Below are 21,786 nucleotides of genomic sequence, written 5' to 3' on the forward strand. Positions count from 1 at the left end.
TTGTCTCCTTTTTTACTCAATCTCCATTGGTTTCTTTTGGGACCCTCTTACTAGCCCTACTACGGGGTCGGTCGCCGCGGGACAGAGCTGTACGCCGGCGTCAGGTTGCGTAAAATGGTGTAGAAAAAGAGGGCCACCCAAAGGGCGACCAGTGCGACGGCAACGGCCACGGACAGGGTGCAGCGTTTGATCGCCCGCACGACCGCGGGAGACTGAAAGTTCGGGAGCGAGGGTTTCCGGCCACCGGAGCCACGGGCGGCCGGATCCTCGCGCTCCTATTAAATGCTGCCCCGGACGCGAGCCTTCGGTTCCGGTCACGCGTAGCTTTGCGCGAGGTTCGCCTGGGGCTGCGCCGGCGACTGCTGCAGACTGCCCGCTCCGCAGTGCTCCGCCAGATGGCTGGGTGGGCCGCCACCGGTGTTCGGATCGAGGCTCAGGTTGATGTTGCAGGTACCCCGCTCGACCCAGTGCTTCAGCCGACCGCGCAGCTCCTCCAGACTCTTCGATTTGGCCTTGTTGATGCGCTTGTACTTAACGTCCTTCGGTTTCGTGACCGATCGGTGGTTCGACATCACGCGGTTAAAGTTCGTCACGGCCCCCTGCGTTCGGCAGCCGACGACCTGTGTCGGGGTTCCGCAGCCATCCGAGTCCACGTCGCAACTGCTGCTGGTGATGATGACCGGCGTTCCGGCACCACCGCCGCCCACCAGCGACTCCGCCGGAAGGTCCGTCGAGGTGCAGCACTTCTCCGTGCGGTTCTTGAACTTATCGCGCCGCTCGCTGACGGCGTCCGGTTTCGGGGACGTTTCGGCACTGGCGGTGCCGCTTCCCGGACCGCCACCACTCCCGGCTGTCGAGCCCGCGTTCTGTGGCTCGGGATCCTCCTCGACGCTGTACACCGTCTCGAGGATTTCCGGGCGCCGCAGGAAGCAGTTCGAGCGGCGGGTGTTGTTGTACTTGAGGTTCGTTTCGATCGCGTCCGAAATCGACCGCACGATCGTGACGTCGTTCGTCATCTTGTTGGCCCCGCCGCAGCGGGACTTTAGACTGCCGCCACCGCCACCGATGCTGCCACCGAAGTAGATCGAACTGTTGCAGTCGGAATCGACGTCCTCGAGCACGACGGCCGAATCGGAGTCGTTGAGCGAGTCGAAGTCGTTGCTGTTACTGCTGCCACAGTGCATCGGCGCCTCCATGCCCACGTCCATGATGCCGTGGTCGATCAGGCGACTAGAGAGGGTTTCGATGATCTTCTGCTGCCGGTAGATCGTCAGCTCGCGTTGGTAGATCACGTTCGATACCTGCTTCTGCTTGCGCATGATGCGCGACTCCAGCAGGAGTAGCTGGCTGGTCAGGTAGTTTAGCTGCTCGGCTTTCTCCTTCTGCAAGCGACGGTTTTGCTCTTGCTGCAAAGAGACAAAGAGAAAGAGAATGTAGAACGCATTTATTGAAAGAAATCAACAACTGGAAGGACTGAAAATAATTCGACCAAACTCTACTATGAATATGTAATTCTTCGCCACGTCGCCATCTAAAACTCAACTCTCATGCCTTTGCATTAAATTACCTTCCCGGAATGAAGCTGAATTTTTTTAAAGTAGACCTGCGTAGAGCCTCCAAAGGGGAATTGCTTGAACTTGCCGTTGGTTATCATCCAACCCCACAGAGCTAGCAATAGTTCATCGTCTCGAGTTTCTCGAGGCTTCACTAAAAATTCACCACACAAGGGAGGCAGGAACCAACAGACAAGCCCCCCATATTTGAGGGCTTAAATGCCGTAATCTATGTTGCTGGAGAATATTATTGCAAAGTGAAGACTTGGAAAAAAGGAACCATCACGGATGTGGAACGTGGACATGTAGCTTTTCTTGTTACGATCGACTTAGGAAGATGGATAAAACATCCGCATGTGTCGAAACCGATGTTGACGGGGCGTGTTGCAAGTTTGTGCAGAAAAGTAATTGAGTTTCCCTTTCGGTTTCGTATCGAACCTTCATCCGTTCATCCGATTGAGCCGCAAGTTATCAGAAAACGTGTACGATTTTTCCGATTGTCTCAAGCATCAATCGGGATCAAATATTTGAAATCTTTAAAACCTATCTTTAAAAATACGGCCCAGTCCGTTCCTAAATATATAAAAAAAAAAACCTATCTTTCAACACAATAGATTCATATTTTCGTAGCTTTTCCATTGCATACTTTATATTAAGTATTTTCTATATTAAGTATTTTCTAAGAACCTTGAACGTTAGATTCAATGTTCAGTAATGTAGAAAATTTGGAACCTGGACTTACAAAATGGATTTTATTAAACTGTGAATCCAATGTGAATGTTTGGACCCGTAGGTGAGTTGCTACAGATACTAAAAATGACAGGCTTTCGAATCGGACAAAATTTTACTTTTTCTAAAGCATATGGAAAAAACATGTTTTTGAATCCATTGCTTCCATCAAAGAAAAATTTGTGTTTGTAAAAAACAACCCCAAGGCAGATTACCTGCGATCTGGCACATGATTGATGGAACTTGTGTGGCCCCGAGTCAAAAGCTGCCGGCAGCCAGTGTTTGTTTCGGTTGAGAATCGCGCGCCTTTTTCTTCGTTACAGTGCGAAGTGCGAACGTCACCCTCGCGAAGATCGCTTCACGCGAAACTTTGCGGACACGCTGGTGGTGCGTAAAGGTATGTCCCCGAGCGACCACGCGAGTTACCAAGGACCGAAACCAAAATCTAATTTGTGGACGTGACTGCTGTCGTTGACCAGGGCGTGGATTGATGCTTCGTGACCAATGGAGCTCCGCGCCGTATTTAACCTCCGACACACACAAGTCACCCAAAGGGCCGGCATGGTTTTATGGAAACTTTTACCATTTCTCTGCCACCGGAGCTTGAGCTATGGCTGGGCGGACCCAGAGAGAAGCTGATTTATTGCCAAAGTTGTCGTGGATTCGTACGGCGGCGTCGGTAGGAAAACAAATTTAAATGAAGCTCGTCTTTGGAGATTGACCCTTTGGGTGACCGAAATGGCAAAAATCGGAAAATATTTACACCGTCGTCGGGCATGAAACCCGCGGTTGGTTCGTGCTTTCAACAAAACCACCATTCTGTAGTTGGTGCTTTCGGGCTACTTTCGAAACATTGTTAAACGAGTTAACGGGCGGGCGGAAAGTTCTAAATTTGTTGCACATCGCTCCCCTGGTGGGTTGTCAGTCAGACAGCGTCGTGTTTTCTCTTCGCCACTTTCTTCCGAGCCGCCACTTTCTTTTCTTTCATGTGGTAAACTTTTGGCCACCGTCAAGCGACCCACGTGCGTGGCAGCCCACCGCCCGCAACCACTTGATGAATTTCATTTTCATTCCTTTTTTGTTTCCAAACAAAGTTGGAGTCGCGGAGAGAGTGGCGCGACCAACAAGGGCGCTGCCGCACAAATTTCGGAGCTAACTTCATCGTTACTTCATCATTAACATTCTGGCCTGGGCGTAAAGTTCTGAGGTGAGCCCGGGTTGGCAAATGAAGAAGCATTCGGAGTCGAAGTTATGCTGTCAACGTGCAAAATTTAATTTTCTCACCACCATCATGAATGAGCTGCATTAACTAGTGGCGTCCTTTTGAAACGAAATGGGATGAAAAATTGAGCACCATCAGCTTGTGTTGAAAAGGCTGGAAAATGATACAATCCCAAGGGCTCCACCGTGCATCCTTTCAAACATAAGACAGCATTGGACGAGAAGGGATAAGGGACACCCAAATTTAAACTCCCCACTCGGCAACCGGCTCTAGACCTTGTCACGGTGGAGTTGAATCGTGAAAAATATGCCGCTTTCCTGGCGGGGTTTTAGAGAATTGATTGGATTTCCGCTTTTCTCTCCGACCGGCTCCAGTTCCGGTGTCACTGCGTGCGGTTGCTTTCCACCATTGCTGGTTTGCTTGTAACAATTTAATCCCGCCGATCAGCCGCAGGGAGACAGAGAGAGAGATAGAGAGAGCAGCAGTGAATTGAAACAAAATGGCCAAACTTCCAATCCATCCCCGATCGCTCGCGGCGATCCGAAGATGTGGGTTTCCATTTTTCAACGGTCGTGTGGCATAATTTGACAATATGTTTGGGGACCGTTTAACAGAGCATTCATTCGATGTCATTCGAGGGAAAAACACATAACGTAATCTATTTGGTTGAATTTTTTGCCGTGTCTTTTGTGAATACACTAGGGACATAACATAAAAAGGATTCGAGGTTTTCTACCGGGATTGAATTTTATAGTGTCCACGATAGTACACGCTTCCATTTTCTGATGGAGAACCCAAGATCTGTTCAGACCATTAATTTCATTCAGTAATAACTACGGGCCGTGTAAACAAGAGAGGATTAGTTGGAATGCACGTGCCGCGGAATCGCCGTCTTACAATAAATAAGAAACGGAACTTAAGGTTAATGTTGATTGTTAAGACGAGCATCGAATAACGATGGTTCGTCTCAGTAAAACAGATGAGGCGATCACAACTGGAGCCTAAAAATTCTATAATACAATTTAACATGGCCTTTCACAAAATCTTCACATTTTTACTTTCGTTGTGCTTTGGATCCTTGCACAGTTCGGAACATTGGGCGATTTTAAAGTTTGATGATTTTAGCTAGATTTCCTTAAAGTAGATAAGTTAAATATGAGCAATCCGCATGTTTCACCTTCTGGGTTACGTAGGCTGGTCTATCAAAGTTGAAAGTGTGATAAAAATAGCTCTTTTAGGCCACCTATTATTGACTACTTCAAATCAATCGTTTGCACGGTCTTCAAACGATAATTTTTTATTTTTTTATTTATAATAATTTTTTATTTAATTTATAAAAATCTGTATCAGTAGCAAGGTAATATATCCTTTTTCGATACGAAAAAAAAAAATCAGTAATCAATATAGATCACTACGAAAAATATACAATTTATCAACATTGGTAACACAGCAAAAAAAATGCGTCGTGTTCCTTCGCCTAAACTAGGCATTAAAACTAACATTGAGTTAATCGTACAGATAAAATGTTGAATTTGATCAAAACGCATCCAAAGCAAACAACAACAAAAATTAAACTCGGATAAAACATTGTATCCGCCTGTCTCATACAATTTTCATCCGTTCATCAGTTCAAAGTCCCGTTGGGGTTTGCAATAATTCGATCCCAAATTCCATGCTTGTGAACCCTGGGCTGTACAGGACGATCGAGTTTCACCAACTCCTAAATACGGAGGACCGAAATACGAAAACAACCATTAAAGGGAACCCACATGGTGTCCTGCCGTTGAATAGCTACTCTGCTTAACAAACTCCAAAGTTCTCGTGCTCCGGTCGACCGAAAGTAAATAGGTAAACACGCACAGAAGTTGGCCGATTAATTTGATCCATCGTTATCACCGACCCAACGTATGGGCTTTCACCCAGTGCTTCGCACCCAAACGTATTAACAAATAAGTATAATCAAACGATACGTAAACAGCGTAACGATTTTGGGCTGGCTGGCTGGTGGCACACACAACACCACCGCAGGCAATCCCATTAAGGATACCACCGTCAAGCCACGACCGATACTTGCAATAATTTATCATCCGCTAACCGCCGGCACCCAACCGGGTTGACATTGGCGGCCTCCGAGCGAGGATGTGCTCCTTAGCGGTGGGCACATGAAAAACTCCCGCCCCATAATTGGCCCTTATAGGCTCCCTCCCGGGTGGCTTCTTGTGACTTCTTCTTTCGAGAACGACGTGTGGTCCCAAGTTGACGATGTGAGGATGCGTGTTTTTTCGTGTGCTCCGTGTCACAGTAAACTAGGCACGCGGTGAGCGCCAGGTGTGCCCGATTTTCAACGCATTGATGATCGCGAAGGCTACATACTGACGATGATGACACGATAACGGAGCTGATGGATTAATCTAGTAACGTCGTGGTAATTTAAGTGAGGAGGCTTGATTTTGATGACCTCCGGAACGGTACGTACCTGCAAGGAGTAAGCTTTCTTCCAGGCCATGATCTGCTCTGATTGATTTCGACACCGAGCTCGAAGCTGACCGATTATTAGATGCGCATTTTTCATGTCCTTCGGTTCCTCCTGATGGGGATGGCAATAGGAAAAATAAAATAAAGCGTAAGCAAAACATAGCACCAGGGTTTTCGCGCTGTTCCATAATTGAATGATGCCGAAAGTGTCAGACCTCCCGTCGTAGATGGAAGAATTCTGTTTGAAGCGATTTTCACAGAATTCCCAGCCGTTTGAGACCGAAAATCACCTTAAAAATTCATCGCCTATCTTCGGAGGGCTCAGAAAGCACTTTAAACTTTGGCAACGAGGAACACACCCGTCGTCTCACCCTAGAGACCTACCTCCTCATTATCACAGTCGTTGTTATGCTGGTCCGTCACCGTCGGTCCTTCACTCTTGACCGTGGCGGTGGTGGTGGCCGGCATCTTGATCGGTTTCGGTGTCGATGATTAATTTTCCGTTGTTTTCCGCTCGACCTAGCGGCACGGCGACCGGTGCTACTTCCTTCCGCCCCTGAGTGTTGGGAGGCTGGTCAAAAATTGTCGCCTGGATGAGAGCAAATTTTCGGCAAATTTGTTTGTTTTTTTCCCCTCTTCTTTATTGGACTTTTCCACTTTCCGAGCCGGGGCGGCGCGTCCTGTGACCCGTGTCTGCCTTACGTTCGCCCGGACTGTTGCGCACCGACAGTGATTAGTATGCTGCCGCTCGGTTTGCTGGTGGTGGTAGTGGGCCGTGCTGCCACAATATTAATCATCTCGTGTTCCGGAGCCCGCAGCAGCCGGTTGCGCATAATGGTTGCGTGATCCTCGACACCGGTGGCCGGAAGACGCAGGCTGCAGATTTGTGCCGAACGTGCCGGCACCGTTCCGCGTGTGTTCTGTTGTGGAAAGGAATCAATAAAACAAGAAATTTTGATTAAATTCGTGAGGTATGAGAGATAAACGCACGGCATAAAGCAATATTAAGGTATTTCAATATTTTTATAAAAAATAAATACTGCGAAAAAATGATGGCTGTCAAAAGGATCAATAATACCGATTGTGATTGTGTGTTGTCGATTGTGTTTCATCTTTCACACGAATTTTCATTTAGTTGTACAGCCAGTTCTTCAAAGCACAAGGGCTTATGTTGGGGAATGAGAGATTAGCTTAGCTGGTAGATTATCTCGTTTTCAATTAGAGAGGGTCGGCAGTTTGAGTTTGCCAATTCTTATTAATATTTTCAGATTATACTACGATTAATTATACTACGCCTTAAGAGTAGAGACAATTATAGTATTTGTATATTTACAATAATTTGTGGGATATTAATGGCATAGTTACTAAACAATTAAACATAGTTAATTATTTTAGTCATCAACCGCAAACCAAGCAGATATTGAATATTTTCATATTTTCAAAATGATTGCCTGGTTTTGACTACAAAAAATACTGCCAACGATTTCTATTTCCAATAACCTAAATTATGCTCGGTATTAAATTGATTAAGTAAGACAATTAGGCTTCGTTAGGTTAGTTTTTTTGACCAAATTAGTTGTAGACTAGTAGTAGATGTAGTTAGCTGTTTTTCAGCACGTTCTTTTTTATTCCCACCCATTTTCGACGATATCCATGATCCTTCTGACGTATAACTCGATAAGTTCTTGTTTTATACAGCTTTCATCCCCAAACAACAATTCATTTCTTCTTGTGTAATATTATAATATCAGCGAACACCAAAAAATAAAGTAAACCGAATTTGAATAAATAAATTTATTCCACAAAACATCAGTAAACACGATAATTGGAGCGGTTCGTAAGTGCAATGTGGTTCGAACTACGTTGCTTTATGCATTATGCATTAAGTTGCTGAAACATTATTTTGTGATTATTATGAATTTTCCTAATTTATCAAAAAAATGATTTCCCATTCCTTGTTCATTGAAGCAGACTTAAGACATTAGTGCCCACAATTCAGGCCCAAAGAATCATTCTGCACAACCCGGTTAGCAAATTAGTGTTGAAATAGTAAAGTTTATTTTAAAGTTTCAAATAGCTCATATTAAATTCACCAAGCCCTCTATCGTTCCTCTAAGCCGAATGTTGGTCTCTTGTTTGTGCGTTTGGCAAACGGTCCTCGAGCGAGCGTTGCAAACGAAAACATAAACGAAGAAGGAACACAGAATTAATATTTTCTTCGTCCGCGTAAATTTAACAATCGGATTTAGTTCGGAATTTTATTGTATCAACAATCACATATGGCACCCGGGCGTGTGTGGATCGTTGTTTGTCGTGAAAATTCAATCTCCGTTCCGTTGGTGTTGGAGCACAATCCTTTTTAGAATCAAAACAAAGTTCTACCCAAGTCCCTCGGGGGTTGGCCAGGTTGCAGATTCAATAAGCAACGGGGCCCCGTTCCACGCTGGGTTTACGATCTAATCTATCATACATGAGCAGCATATTTATGTTGGGAAAGAAAATAAAAACACGCAGCGGCACGATCGGGCCCCACGTCGCTGGCCCGTGCCCCGATTATGATGCCAAATATTTCGTGAATCGCCGCTCCGTAGCTCCGGGGGCTCGGTTCGGATGTAAAATTAATGACACTCGATTTTCGCCAGCAACCCGGGCGGATGGCCCCAGCACGCTCCGGAGCACGTCTCAGCCCAAGTTCCAAGCCACCCAACAGAAGTTAGTTTCGAATCGGTTAAAGTGAATTCGAGCAAATATTTGGATTCTGGTTTGGTGGTGACTTCAAGTATGGGGAATCTAGTCAACGCTTCGGAATGGAATAAAACGCAAAGCCCTAAGCAAATACATGGTCTGGGAGTTGGTGACAAATACTGTTCCGTTTGGGTCTGTGTGCATGGCAACAACAAGCACCATCGAGCACCATCGAGCATCACCGTTCGCTGCATACAAAGTGGTTTAATCTTGGTGGCCCGAGCATGACTTCGGAAAATGTATCATCCGCTTGGGGCATGTTTTGGGGGCGAGCGAAAGGGCGGCTCCACTGATCGGGGAACCGCCGGAAAAGCTCGGCGGTTCCATTGTGTGAACCAGGAAAATGTAGCCATCTTCGCCAGCAGTCACGACATTCGCCGTCAGACCGTTAACCTCGGGAAATGATAATGTTATGATGGAATGGCACCATCATACGGTGTTTTCCCGATGCCGGAAAACCGCCTCGCTCGCTCGAAGGAATCCCGTCGTCAGGAGGCACGCTGACAGCCACATGAAGTTCGCTCGCAGGCAATTGGTTTAGGCAGACAGGGATCGACGTTCCAGAACATGCACAATGCCGCTCCGACGAGCGTGAAAATCTGCGAGCACATGCTGCTCCCGAAGATAAACATGTCAATTACGTGGAAATGGCTCCATACTCGCGGTGGGAAAGAAATCAATATCTCCGGTCCGCCCGCTTCGAAGATATGAGCCAAGCTCGGGGGCCGGGTGTTAATATTTACGATCCGATTTAGTGTGCCGACACTCCAAAGCGCAACTGTCACATCACTGTCAGAGCCATGCCGAATCCACCGACCATTGATTGTTGTCTTCCATAGCCGAATCTAGGTTGGCTCACGTATTGCCGAGCGATTGTCAGCTATCTGGCCACGAGAGCTATAAATAATGAGCTGGCGGTGCGATGGTTCCCGGGGACCACTTGAACGGAAACTGCTTAACCTGCCCATTGCAGACAGTCGTAAAAACAGAACTTCGCAAGTTGGTGGCCTACTAAAATAGTCGATATCAATTTGATCGACTCTGGGTCAGTCGATGGAACAACGTTCGTCGTAGGGGGGTTGTAATTGGACACGGACAGGACTTGAATTGAATTCCTTACCTCCGACCACTATTAGTTTGATTGAATTAGCTTCCAGAACTTCTCCCGAACCCAACACTTCAACGAAACAAGTGGAGTTTATATTTCTTTTGGGCACTTCTGGCGTGCCGGTGGCTGTGTTTGCTTAATTTTTGGACTTAGACCAATCCCCAAACTAGCGAACAGCCAGAGAATAGTGGAAAAAATTGTTTGAGAATTTAGCCCTGGAACTAAAGAAACGCGGAAAGTGATCCTTCAGATCGAGACGAAGACGAGGGAAAGGTGTTGGTACTGGACGCACCACCACCAGGTGCCGTCCTTCGTAAGGGTTTGTGCGAGAAAGCTTAACGCTCACGCATTCCCCGCGAAATTCGGGTCGATAGCTTTCACAGGGCATCGGAAAAATTGGAACTCCATTTCCATTATTTATTTTGCTTTTGCTCTTCTCGCAAGCAAACACTTGCTTCACTGCATCTGAATTCCGCCGAACGGCCCAAATTCCGGTTCCCGAAAACTCCATCCTCGCCGCTGGTTGCACTGTGGACTGTCTGGAAATGGTCGACTTCCTTCGAAGGGCACAGCCCCGTGGCGTCTTGAGGTCTTGAGGTGAATTCGGTGAAGAAATGATCAGTACCTGCCTGCCTGCCTGCCTGCCTAACTGACCCAACGACCGTGTCCGGCGGGGCAACGGCACGAGACGAGGAATTTGTTCATTAAAATTGTATCTTTTCCGCAGGGAAAACCCTTAACGAGCAATGGTATTCGTTGGCTTCTTTTTTCCTCGACCAAAGAAACCTTTCTTGAAGATTGCTATAGAACTGGTGACTGGAAGGCATAAAGTATCAAAGCAAAGGTTGTACAACCGACGGAGAAGTTTCAGGCTGGGGCCGCCTTATTCTACGTCTTTCATTGCAGCCAGAGGACCGGTTCCAGTTGGTGGTATACTCAAAACAACAATCTGTTTTAAGATCAACAGATGAAGGCATTATTTTCCTTCCAGCTTATAAAAAGAAACATAATTGAAGCATTCATTTTACGGGCTTCACTTTGAATGTTAAGCTTGCATTAAATTATGAAAAAACGTAGGCAACATAATAAAAATTGCCCATAACAAACCATAAATTTAAACCACCAAGTTGTAACTAGGGCTACAGGAAATTAAGCAACATTTGGGCATTGTTTTTTTTGTGTGTTCGTAATAATATGCTGCTCCACGCTGCATCCGCTTTAACATGTCAATATGCGGGGTTCGACGACGAAGAACTACTAAGTGGTATGCAGAAAATCCATCGAATCCACCAAACGAGCACGCACGCAAATCGTGCATCAAAACCCCAATAATACAGTCGTCTCTCGAAAATGACACACTCCGCAAAAGCTCTCAAGATGATGCTATGTTTTGGCTGGATGGAGCCCCAGAGCTCGTCATATGCGGTGCCGCAAGATTTTCCCAAAACCATAAGCTCCGCGGCGGCTCGCAGCTTCAAATAATGATCGCACGAGCCTCCCTCCCATTGGAACCGCGCAAAGCACGCTTTCACTGCCCCTTGTTGCGCAATAGAGTGCACAATTAGCTACAATCATACATTGCATTAGTGGTCATTATTTCGCCCGTTTTCCACAACTTCACACGGCACACACGGCCCGATACAACACGGTAGCTGCCGGATGGGAAAACCGTCCGCCGTCGAAAGGGATGACGAAGGTTTTCCGTCATCCGCCAATTGGTCAGTCAAACGGGGAACATCCTCGCTACGAAAGGGGAAACCCCAGCGACCGCAAACCGACTGCCTCGTTTCTGTGACTGATATTAGAGTCGCCGGACGCCGCGACAATTTTGTCATCCGCCAATTGGTTTCCGCCGTCGGTCAGTGGCCAGCGGTCCCGACGATGCTCCCCGGAAGACGGTACAAGAAGCCGTCAGTTGCAGCGGCTAATTTTACGCGACATTTTGCGTGCAGGAATGGCAAAACGTGAGCCCAATACGTCATACGCTGGCAGCATAACTCGGAAGCACAACGAAGCATTGTAATGGCCAACGCAGCACTAGAGGTGGACTCTCCCCGGATGCGCTTGTTGATTTCTTGTAGCGCTTGGTGCTATATGGATCGGGAAATAGCGAGGCACACATTTTGTATCACAATCCGTAATTCCGAGTGGTAGTTATAAGCCCAACAGTCTTGACACAAGGTGTTAAAACTAACGTTCTTTTTTCATTTGGCTATAAAACAACAACCGCTTAACATTTTTCAATGCTTCACATTTTATTTCAAAGGTTGATTCTTCAATTTTTTTTAATGAAAAACAATTTTGGTCAATTGTCCACCACGATTGGTTTGACAGTAGCTGATTCGGTCGGACTATTTCTGAGTACATTTTCGATAGTATCTGGTCCTATCTCGGCAATAGCAACTTGAGCTTGGGTCTTAAGGTTGTCAATAGTTGCTGGTTTATTAGCGTAAAATAAATATCGATTGTGGCTGTCACTGTATGGCACGTTGTGCCGTCCTGTTGCAAACAAATGCCGTTCAAGTTCTCAGCTTTATTTTCGCCCAAAAACCAATCAGCCAAAATCCGCAACAAACAGTCACTCGTTGTTGGTGCATTGGCTTCTCTTGCACGATGTGTGGGTTTTCCGAACCACAATACTGTTAAACATAGCCACCGAGGTGGAAATGAGCTTCAATGAAATGTGCTTCCTACTAATGTGTTGACGACCTACCACTGTAGAAATAAATTTTCCATATTTTCCATATTTTACATTTCTCTGCAACCAAAATTGTATTTTATACATACATATTAAGAATCTACCTTTCAAATAAAAGGTCAAAAATACAATCAGTTCAAAATATTCAGCCGTTTTTTATTTATAACCAAATGAAAAACAGAACGTTAGTGCGGACACCCTATATTTGATCAAATTCGAGCAGTTTTGCAATTTTTCAAATCTGAGCTCAATCCCAGTGCAAAGATATCAATCAAGAAATATTTGTGGTCATGGAAAACTGAAAACATAGAGGCACTCTTCTCGAGACTCTCCTCTTTTCAGCCAACGGAGCAGAGTTCCAGAGCAGAAAGGCGAAAATGGGCGAGGGCACCGAAAGAAAGCCATCGCGATTTTCCCGCGACGCTGTTTGCGGTTGGAGCCAATCCCAGAGCCAGTCACCAATCAACCAAAGCGGATTGGATCTTGTTTCCGATGTTGGCGGAGAGCAAACGACTATCGACTGTTATCGGCTCGGTAACCGCAGGCGCACGCTAAAGGCGATCAAAATTAAATCACATTCCCTCCACCTCAAGCCCCCCGAGCCCTGAGCTGCCCGTGCTCGGAGGTTCGACTTTTCTTTAATTATAACTCAATATTAATTATGCACAGCGCGTGCTGTGCTGCCCCGGCAAGCCAGCATAGCACGCCACAGCTGCCGATGTCGCCCCCAGGATGCTGCCGGACCGGAGAGAGAGTGGCGATGAACGGACACTGCCATCCATTTGCTTTCAGCCGAACGATTACGTGATATTATGTGTTGCGGCGCAAAGTACTAAACGGTGTATTTATTCTTCTGGCCGGCCCGAACCCTCGGGCGGAATCTAGATCCGGGAGCCTGGGAAGGCTGGAGCCATGCTACAGAGGGGCGATTCGAATCGAGAGACAGAGCCCACGCGAACGTGGACTGCGGCGCAGCTCATATTCACCACCCAGGTGGGTGGCTAAAAGGTGATTTATGGTTCCAGCCGAAGATAAGCCGTATCCGGTGCGTATTAATCAACCTGCTGGACGAAACCGTAGGCCCACGACGCGCCGATGGTGTCGGGATTAACGGGGCAGAAATCAAATATTAAGCTTCTCTACGCGTAATGCGACCACCGTCAAACGCCTATCGGGCGCTAAAGTGGAAAATCATTAGAACGTTGACGGGCTGACGCTGAAATCTTATCAACGCGGCCGGTGACCATAAAACTTCCAACCAAAGCACTTGATAGCCCGTAACCGAAGCCACCGAAAGCCTGCAAATTGGGCACGGCTAATGCAGTGCTGGGAGCTGAACGATGGCGTCCTTCGCGGCCAGAACTTTTTACGGTCCCAGCTTTTACTGCTCGCCAAGCCTCGCCAATAATTGGGAAACGATTTGACCTTGCGTGACCTAATGATTTGGGGAATTTTTGTAAAATTCGGTTTTATCGATTTTTTACGAGGACGAAGCTTTAACGAATACGAGCGATTTAAGAGCATCGTTCGATGCACTTCAAGAGCTCCAGGTTGATTGGAGATTTTTGGGGGATAAAATTCATCTATTCACGTTCACAACTCACACCGGGGTTTACTGTTTTTTTTTTGGTTTCGCTTGATTGATGGTCCATTAGAATCCGATTAGTCTAAAAAGGTATTTGGGGGCATGGGAATGTTCCCTCTTTCTGCTTTCCTGAACTGTATGAGGTCTCTTTCATACGACGAAGGCATTCATAATATGCCCTCGTTCCTGTCCTGTTAACCGTAAAGCCTTGGCATTCACAAGTCAAGCGTTAAGCTTTGCATTCAACGTTGAAGTTTTCATTTTCTTGCCTACTCCCTGTCAAGCCAGCACACACTTGCACACGAATCAACAAACTTATGAATCCGCAACATAATAAACGCAAAGCTCCTTTGTCGGAACAAGTAGCGCCACCCGGAGGAATGACGACGATATGTACTCCGTTTTTTTTTTCTCTGCCAAAGAAACACTATTCAAAGCAGCAACGACGACGACACCGGAATGTTGTTTTCCATTTCGACTGTTGTTCGACCCGTTCACGAGTTCGTAAGCTCGCGGGTATTGTTCCTCCGAGATGCGCCTCTCGAAAGCGCGCATTTTAACGTTTGGAGTCCGTGCTCCTCCGCGTGGCGTGCTTCCGACATAGAATTGAAATGTACAATCATCTCGTGATCAGGGCCCGGTGGGGTGCTTTTAGTTTTGTCTTCCCGACAGCAGCCCACCCATCCCCAGCGACGTTCACGGCACAATGGAACAACCGAAACGTCGGAACAAATAAACCACAAAACCATCAAACCCTCGGTGGCCGGTTGAGGAATGGAAACCGGAGCCCACTCTCGTTCGGCTCGCCGAAGCTGTAATCATGTTTTTTATGCGCAAAAAAGCCCAAAGTTAATGCTTCGCGGACAGGAAACTCGTAGAAAAAGCAGCTATGCTTCGACTCCAAATTGTGCAACACTATAATGTATGCCTCGAGTACTCTGTGCGGCGCCGGTCAGAGAACCAGGAAAGGAAAGAAATAATCCTAAGCTCCCCGAGAGGTTCGATCCCGGCACACGGTTTTTGGCATGCACAGAACCTCTGCCTCGAAAGTTCCTGCGATCCAAAATCCGGCCTCGGCTCGGCAATCTCGGACCCTCTGCCCGCTCCAGAAAGCTATTTTGAATCCAAAAACGAAAAACATCCAAGAAGGCGGGCCGCCGGGCATAAATGGGCAAATCACTACGGACCTTCCGGCCGAGCGAACCCGAGCCGAGGTGGACTAAAAGATGTTTTACCAACCCCCCCTTCCCTGAAAGAGAGGCTTATGGTTTTTGCGGATGGCCACAGATGACACACAGAGATTTTTTTGTATCTTTTGGTCATTTTCACAACCCCAAGATTGACCACAATATGTCAACAGCAAAGGAGGGACCCGCCAGAATGGAAACAGGCAGCCGCCGGGTGATGCTTGTGACAAATTTATGCTTTCACCAGAATACCATATTCCGGGCGACAGTGACCATTCCCTTTGTAGTGAGCAGAAAATAGCATGATTTCGGTTCCTCACTTTTTTGTGGCCAGTGCGAGTACAAATGATGGGCAGATTACATCGGCTACGTTCAATAAGCCACAGAGGGTCCCCAGCACAAGAATGGACCTAATGCGTCCCCTGGCTGGATTTGTTGTCAGTAATATAGTAGATTGAAAATGACTTGAAGAAAATTGAAACTGCTCGAAACTGCTCGAACGTCTGCTGGAAACAGAATTTCCCGACATTCTTTTCGGCTGCCAGGTCCCGAGGGGGTCTCTAGCTGAGGGTCACCTTCAACATTTCACCTTCGATTCACGATAACATTTAACCCTTCACATTTGCAATCTCGTTTAAAAGGCCGTTCGGCTCCGAGAGAGCCTTGAAGCACTGGAGATGCGTGTTCCAAATACCACCACGCCAGTGGTTGGCGTGTCCCCAAATTGTCGGCCGCCCATCGCCAGAAAGGCCCTGGCCTGACCACCCGTCGGCTGGAATGCTCAAACATTTTCCAAACGGTTTTTCGAGGAGAGAGCTTTTCTCCGATGGACAAACATTTGCATTTCACGGCGCGCACCGGGCCGAGCCCGTGGATCGGTCGGTGGGTCCGTTGTGCAAACAGTACCAGCCAGCATAGTGTATGTTGTCGCGTCCCAAAAGCGAGGTTCAGTGAGAAAGAGAGAGAAAGAGAAAGGTTGTGATATTTCAGCCACCCATCCCTTCTGGCGCGTAGCATGATCATGATCATGGCGATGATGATGACGGTGGTGTTGATGTTTGACTAGGCGTTCAACCAGTGTCCGCACCCCCAGCAGCCACTTGGCGCATACCTTGTGGTTAGCACATTGACCCACAGGGCCCACGGGTTTTTTTGGGAGTTAAGTTTTCTTCGGCTCGGCCCCGCCAGCCGGTGTTCTAACGGAAAGCGCAAACAGAACCAATTATCAAACAAGTACGGCCGACGGGGTCCTAAGCTCAAAGCGGGCTCTCGCGGGAAATTCTACACCCCAAAAGCCGTACGCTCGTGCCGCATTACCGATTGATTAACAGCATTAGTGGAAGAGGAAAAAAAATCCAACATACACACGGGGTAAGTCAGTTTCTTCGGTACACCACGACAAGGAGCACGGGGCAAAGGTGTAACGTGGAGCAAATTCTTCAAACGAACGGAGGCCCTAATCGGATTGTGTGCCATCGAGCGGAACGTGACCCAAACGCGAGCGCTATTAAAGAACACCTTGGTGCCGTCGCGGAGACATCTTCACGGCCTCAAAAGACATATGCGCGTATGCTCCCCCTAAGGTGTATGGAGCCCACCAGCTCGTTAGTCCGAACTGACGGCAGAAGTCATCGGACTGGAACTAAAGCCCCCGAGAGCCCGCGAGCCCAACCACGAGAACCAGATGGTGCTTTCGACAAAGACAACAGAGGCCGACCCGAGAACCGGCCCGAGCAGCATAATCACAAAAATGACACATTTCACTTACGGATAATGCGCCCTCGGTGCGGAGGAAAAAGTTGGCCACAACAGAGCCCGCGGATGGCGCAGTTTTTGTGTGGCTTTAATGTGTTGCTTCTTCAAGAAAGTCAGCACCCAGCAAGTCGCAGAAGCAGAACGAAAAAAAAAACAACGCCACGTAAGATAATGAATGTCGTACTATAATGAATAAATTACACAGCTTCCTGCCTTTCTGGTGGGACAATAGAATATTTTTTCATTTCGACTCGAAAGTCGGGCCTGCCACGTGCCGTTCCGAGCGACACTCGTTCGGATTCGGACACATTTCCGCGGCACGCGGAGGGCAGCAGAAAAACTGCCACACAATCCAAGACAATAAATATGTACTCCGACAAAACGTTGGGGTTTCCTTATAATGGACCAGCGACACGCATAAGACATTTATTACTTCCTTCAGGAACATTTGCACACCTTGCAGAAGGTGAAGAATTTGAACGTAAACGTCAAGCCTCTTCAATGGTTTGGAAAAGGTTAAACAATGTGATATTAGAGGGTCCGTATTGTTTTATGGAAATTACTTAATTTAATAGGTCTAGAAATTTTGGGGTTTTTTGCAAAAAAGGGTACAAAGTTGTCAACTTCCTTTTTGGATTCAAATGCTGCACCATTACTCTGCGCAGCCCATCAAGTCTGACGGTGGTGGTGCTTAGGCGGTGGCCACAGTAGAGGAATATTATGAAATTACAACTTCATTCTTCATGGAAGCCGGAGCCCATTAAACACTTCGTTTGCATAATATGCTTCCTCGGGCCCGGCGTGGGCCCCGGCATGCTCACAACGGAAGTTACGCCAGCGGAATCCTAGAAAGATAAACTGAGCCGGAAGTGTCCGGAAAGCGGGTCTCCGTGCACGCGTGTGTCTGTGTGTGTTTGTGATTTATTGTTTGCAGTTCCGCTTTCGCCCCGGCCGGCGAACGAACGACGGCAGGACATAGAATCCTTTCACGACGGTCAGAAAGCTCGGTAGCCTCGTTGACTTAGTGCTCGGCGAGAGCGCTTCGGTACACACCACGCACCACCCTTCAGTGACTTCCGGAATCTGCATCCGGGGTTAGAGGGGGGACAAAACATAGTATCTTCAAGGGTCCGTTACAATGGGCCAGTCTTTCTTTCCTGCTCCCGACACCAAAGAAGGAAGAAAACATGAATCATAAGACGGTCGTGAGGAAGGGACGACAATTTCTTTCGAGTTCCGCATCCCATCCGTTGCAACCGTGGGAAGAAGGCTCTCACCACGGCGGAATGACAAAACCCTGTCACAACAACCCCACCGAGTCGTGAATTCGGAAGATTTGCTTCACTTTCGATGCGCGCGAAACGGCAAGCCACCGGATAGCGGTAATGGGTTCCGCAGCAACATAACCAAGCGTTTCCGTGCGGGGCCACTACACGATTTCGCTCTTCATTGAGTTGCGGGCAAAAAAAAAAATGGGAAAAAAACGAAACAAAATTAACAAGAACCTAGCGGCAAGCACCACATAGACGTCCTTCACGGGGGGCTTCGCGCGCTTCGGTTTCCCATTTTAGCGCTGACGGTGGCAACATTTTCCAGCACAGTCGGTCGGTTGGTGGCTTCTTTCCAGTAACACAAGGGAGGAGCCCTTCCACACCAACCCCTCAGCCTCACCGGTGTGCAAATGGAATGTGGAACACCAAACAACACTCGTTGCATCAGCGACTACGTATGCACTTTAAGTGTTTCGCTTCCATTTTTTGTGGGTCGATACCGAGGAGGGGTGTTGTCTTGAAGAGGGCACACACCATTGAGGCCCATTGAGGGAACCCACCCTAACTGTTTCAAGCAGAACAACTGCTGCCAGTGGCTGGCCCCTTTGATTGATCGTGCTTTATGGCTTGGAATGCAAATTTTCTTCGGAAATGCAGTGACGAAGGACCGCAGGGACCACAAGACCGTGAAACGGGGTGACGAATTCGGGAACCTGACGCCGGGAGTGCTCCATTTTCAAGGTAGCAAGACTGTGGTTAGTGTAGCCGTTTTATGACGCCAAAGCGAGCGACTTCAGCGAGGGCCTTGGAGTATCAATGTCGGAGTGTGTTAATTTCATTGGCGCGTTGAGTCATCAAGTCAACACTAAATTTAATGTATTTATTGCATTCAATCACAACCGCTAGCATTTGATCATTTAGCCAATTGATCCTTGCGTTGTATTTACTTAAATATTTTATAACATTAGATATCGTGGATTTTTCGATAAATGACTATTTATAAATAAGGAACATAAATAAATAATTGAATGCACAACATGTCAAATATACTAGGCGTATCTTGAAGCTACTGTAAAAGATGTGAGTGATTGTTTTAGAACAGGTAGAGCGATATTGTTCCCAACACGAATATCGCTTTTTCTGTTTCTGTTACGATAAGCTTAACTATACAAAAGATTGGAAAATGTCTATTTTTGATAAAAGTAATTAATCCTACAAAATTGTGTATTTACTCTGAATATTTAAAGAGCTTCACACAGATACAGCCTAATGTTATAAACCATACGAATATAAATATCGCCGACAAACTAATCAAAAGTCTGATTATGGAACGATGACGGCCCCATTGGTCATTGGTTGGTCATCATCACACCTAAAGTGAGAGGTTTCCGGTGCATCCGTCGGTTGCTTAAAAGTAATTGCATAAGCGACTGCAAAAAGTGGCCTAGGCCAGCCCCTAGGGGTCGGGTTGGCTGCAAAAGACTTGATTCCTTTCCGAAACTTGCCAGTTATGGATTAATTTGTTTCATCCAACGCCGGAAATAGCAACACGACGGGACACGAGCAAGTTCCTTGGAACACGAAAGTTAGTGCCACTGAATCAACTGTTGCACATCGGCATGGACTCCATTTCTAATCGGACCCATCCTTGCTAATCAGAAGGTATTCGTGTTACTCCAAAGAGCGGCGAAGAAGGAACCGGACACAGCAATGGACCGCTCTGTTGGCAGGATCGTCCGACGGTGTTCGGCTCCGGCTACGACACGGCAAATAAATATGGAGAAATTAAATTTTATTTAGCCAATTAAAAGTTGTCCTCCCGGCAGACTCTCGACGGACGATCGATCCGTTACGGGCCGATTTGGTCAGTGCTCGAACTGGCGCGTGGTCCCATTATGTCGAGCAGAATCTATGTCCCAGTTGTTGGAGACCGAAATCCACTCTCGTCAACAGAGACCTACTACTCGAGCCGGACTGGAGTTGCTGCCGGCGGACAAAAGAGTAGGATTTCGGTGAGCCACGAGCTTACGGGTCGCTACTAACAGGCCCCATTGATGGACCCGTTTAATGCGAGGAGCCCACCGAACTAGACCAAACGGGTGTCGATTAAAAAAGGAAAGTTATTATGCTGCCCTCGCGGCCAGCAGCACGTGGCTGATTGGCAAAAATGCAGACGCGAGCATAAATTGAGTGGCCTATTAAAGTGGCCGGCGCGCCTCGAGAGGTGATGCGCGCGCTCGTGGCGCAGCTCAGTTCGACGCACGCCGAAGTTATGGGACCATTAATGAAGCACTTTTGGCGCTCATCATTCGGTCGATCCCGCGAACTGTGGGCTTCCCCCGTCGACGTCGCCAGCGAGAACCGTGCGCCAGTATCGTGCATAATAGATGAGCCCCCGAAAGGTGCGCGCCCAAGCCCCACTTCACAGGCTAATTATTGTGGCTTTTTCCCAGTGATTGATGAGATCGGGCTAAGAAAGGGTTTTGGATCCGCCCGCGGAGTTCGGAGTGGGCTAAAAAACTAAACGCTCTCATCACTAGCGGCAACAGAGAGCCCCCGTCTTAAGGAAGCTTCACGCAAAGTTTTAATATATCATCATAAGGGGTTTCGACGTGCGCGAGCCGTTCGCTGGCCACTCCCACCGAAGCTTCCGCTTAGCTCGCCGAAAAATGCAAAAAACCTGGCTCTGAACGCGTTTTAATGATGCGTTATTTCGTTCCGCGCACTTGCGAACGATTCCCGGTACGATTGCTGAAAAGAAGTGTACTTTCGGTGGTCCTATCTGGTGCAATGAGCAGTGAAGCTGGCGTGTGCCTGTTTCATATTCCTGTACACGGACAAGACACTTTCAAGCTTAACAGTAAACTTAAACGTCGTTTCAACCAACACCCAAATCCTCTGTACTCATCAAGGATTTTCTCTTTTGGTTTATGTTAATGTTAATAATAACATAAGGTTGGGATTGAAAAAATCCATCCTGACAAAGATTCAAGACACTTTTTATGATTTTTTTTTACTTTCCTACTTCAACATAGTACACAACTTCTTCCAGCGATGCTCCCATCTCTGCAACCGGTTCAAATCGTACTCGAAAAAGTAGTTCTTTTCCCTTCAAAATAATTCTAAACGAAACTGATTGGCTGATTGACTGAACTGATTCTTCATTTAACAAAAATCTCTGAATTCCGAAGAGGGAATAAAATTAAATTCTTTGGGATTTGATCTGATGGATAAGGCGAATAGTTAACCAGTTCCCAAATCGGTATTTTTTAATTTTTGCAACAGCAAAAACTGAGGTGAGGAAAACACGTTTTGGGTCTAACGTTACGAAATGCGTCAGCCATAACGAAGACGGCTTTCTCATGTTTGAATGTTGATTTTAAATGTGAAAACCACGTTTTTCCGACACGTTCGTAGCATCTGCTATCTCCCCTATTAATTCGGTGGTAGTCTAGCAC

At 47.1% G+C, this 21,786-nt stretch overlaps 1 protein-coding gene across 1 annotated transcript in view; it reads right to left on the bottom strand.

Annotated features, from left to right (window-relative positions):
- Positions 1–314: 314 nt before the first annotated feature.
- The window catches only part of LOC131209719 (uncharacterized), a 54,151-nt gene continuing 32,679 nt past the window's right edge, over positions 315–21,786 (bottom strand). Inside the window, exons 2-4 of the mRNA XM_058202847.1 lie at positions 6,364–6,899; positions 5,981–6,091; positions 315–1,406 (exon numbers count right to left, since the gene is read on the bottom strand). Of these exons, the coding sequence (XP_058058830.1) occupies positions 315–1,406; positions 5,981–6,091; positions 6,364–6,447 (1,287 nt within the window). The 5' untranslated portion in view covers positions 6,448–6,899. The remainder of the gene's footprint in view (positions 1,407–5,980; positions 6,092–6,363; positions 6,900–21,786) is intronic.

Source organism: Anopheles bellator, chromosome 2 (assembly GCF_943735745.2).
Source record: "Anopheles bellator chromosome 2, idAnoBellAS_SP24_06.2, whole genome shotgun sequence".
Lineage (NCBI taxonomy): Eukaryota > Metazoa > Arthropoda > Insecta > Diptera > Culicidae > Anopheles > Anopheles bellator.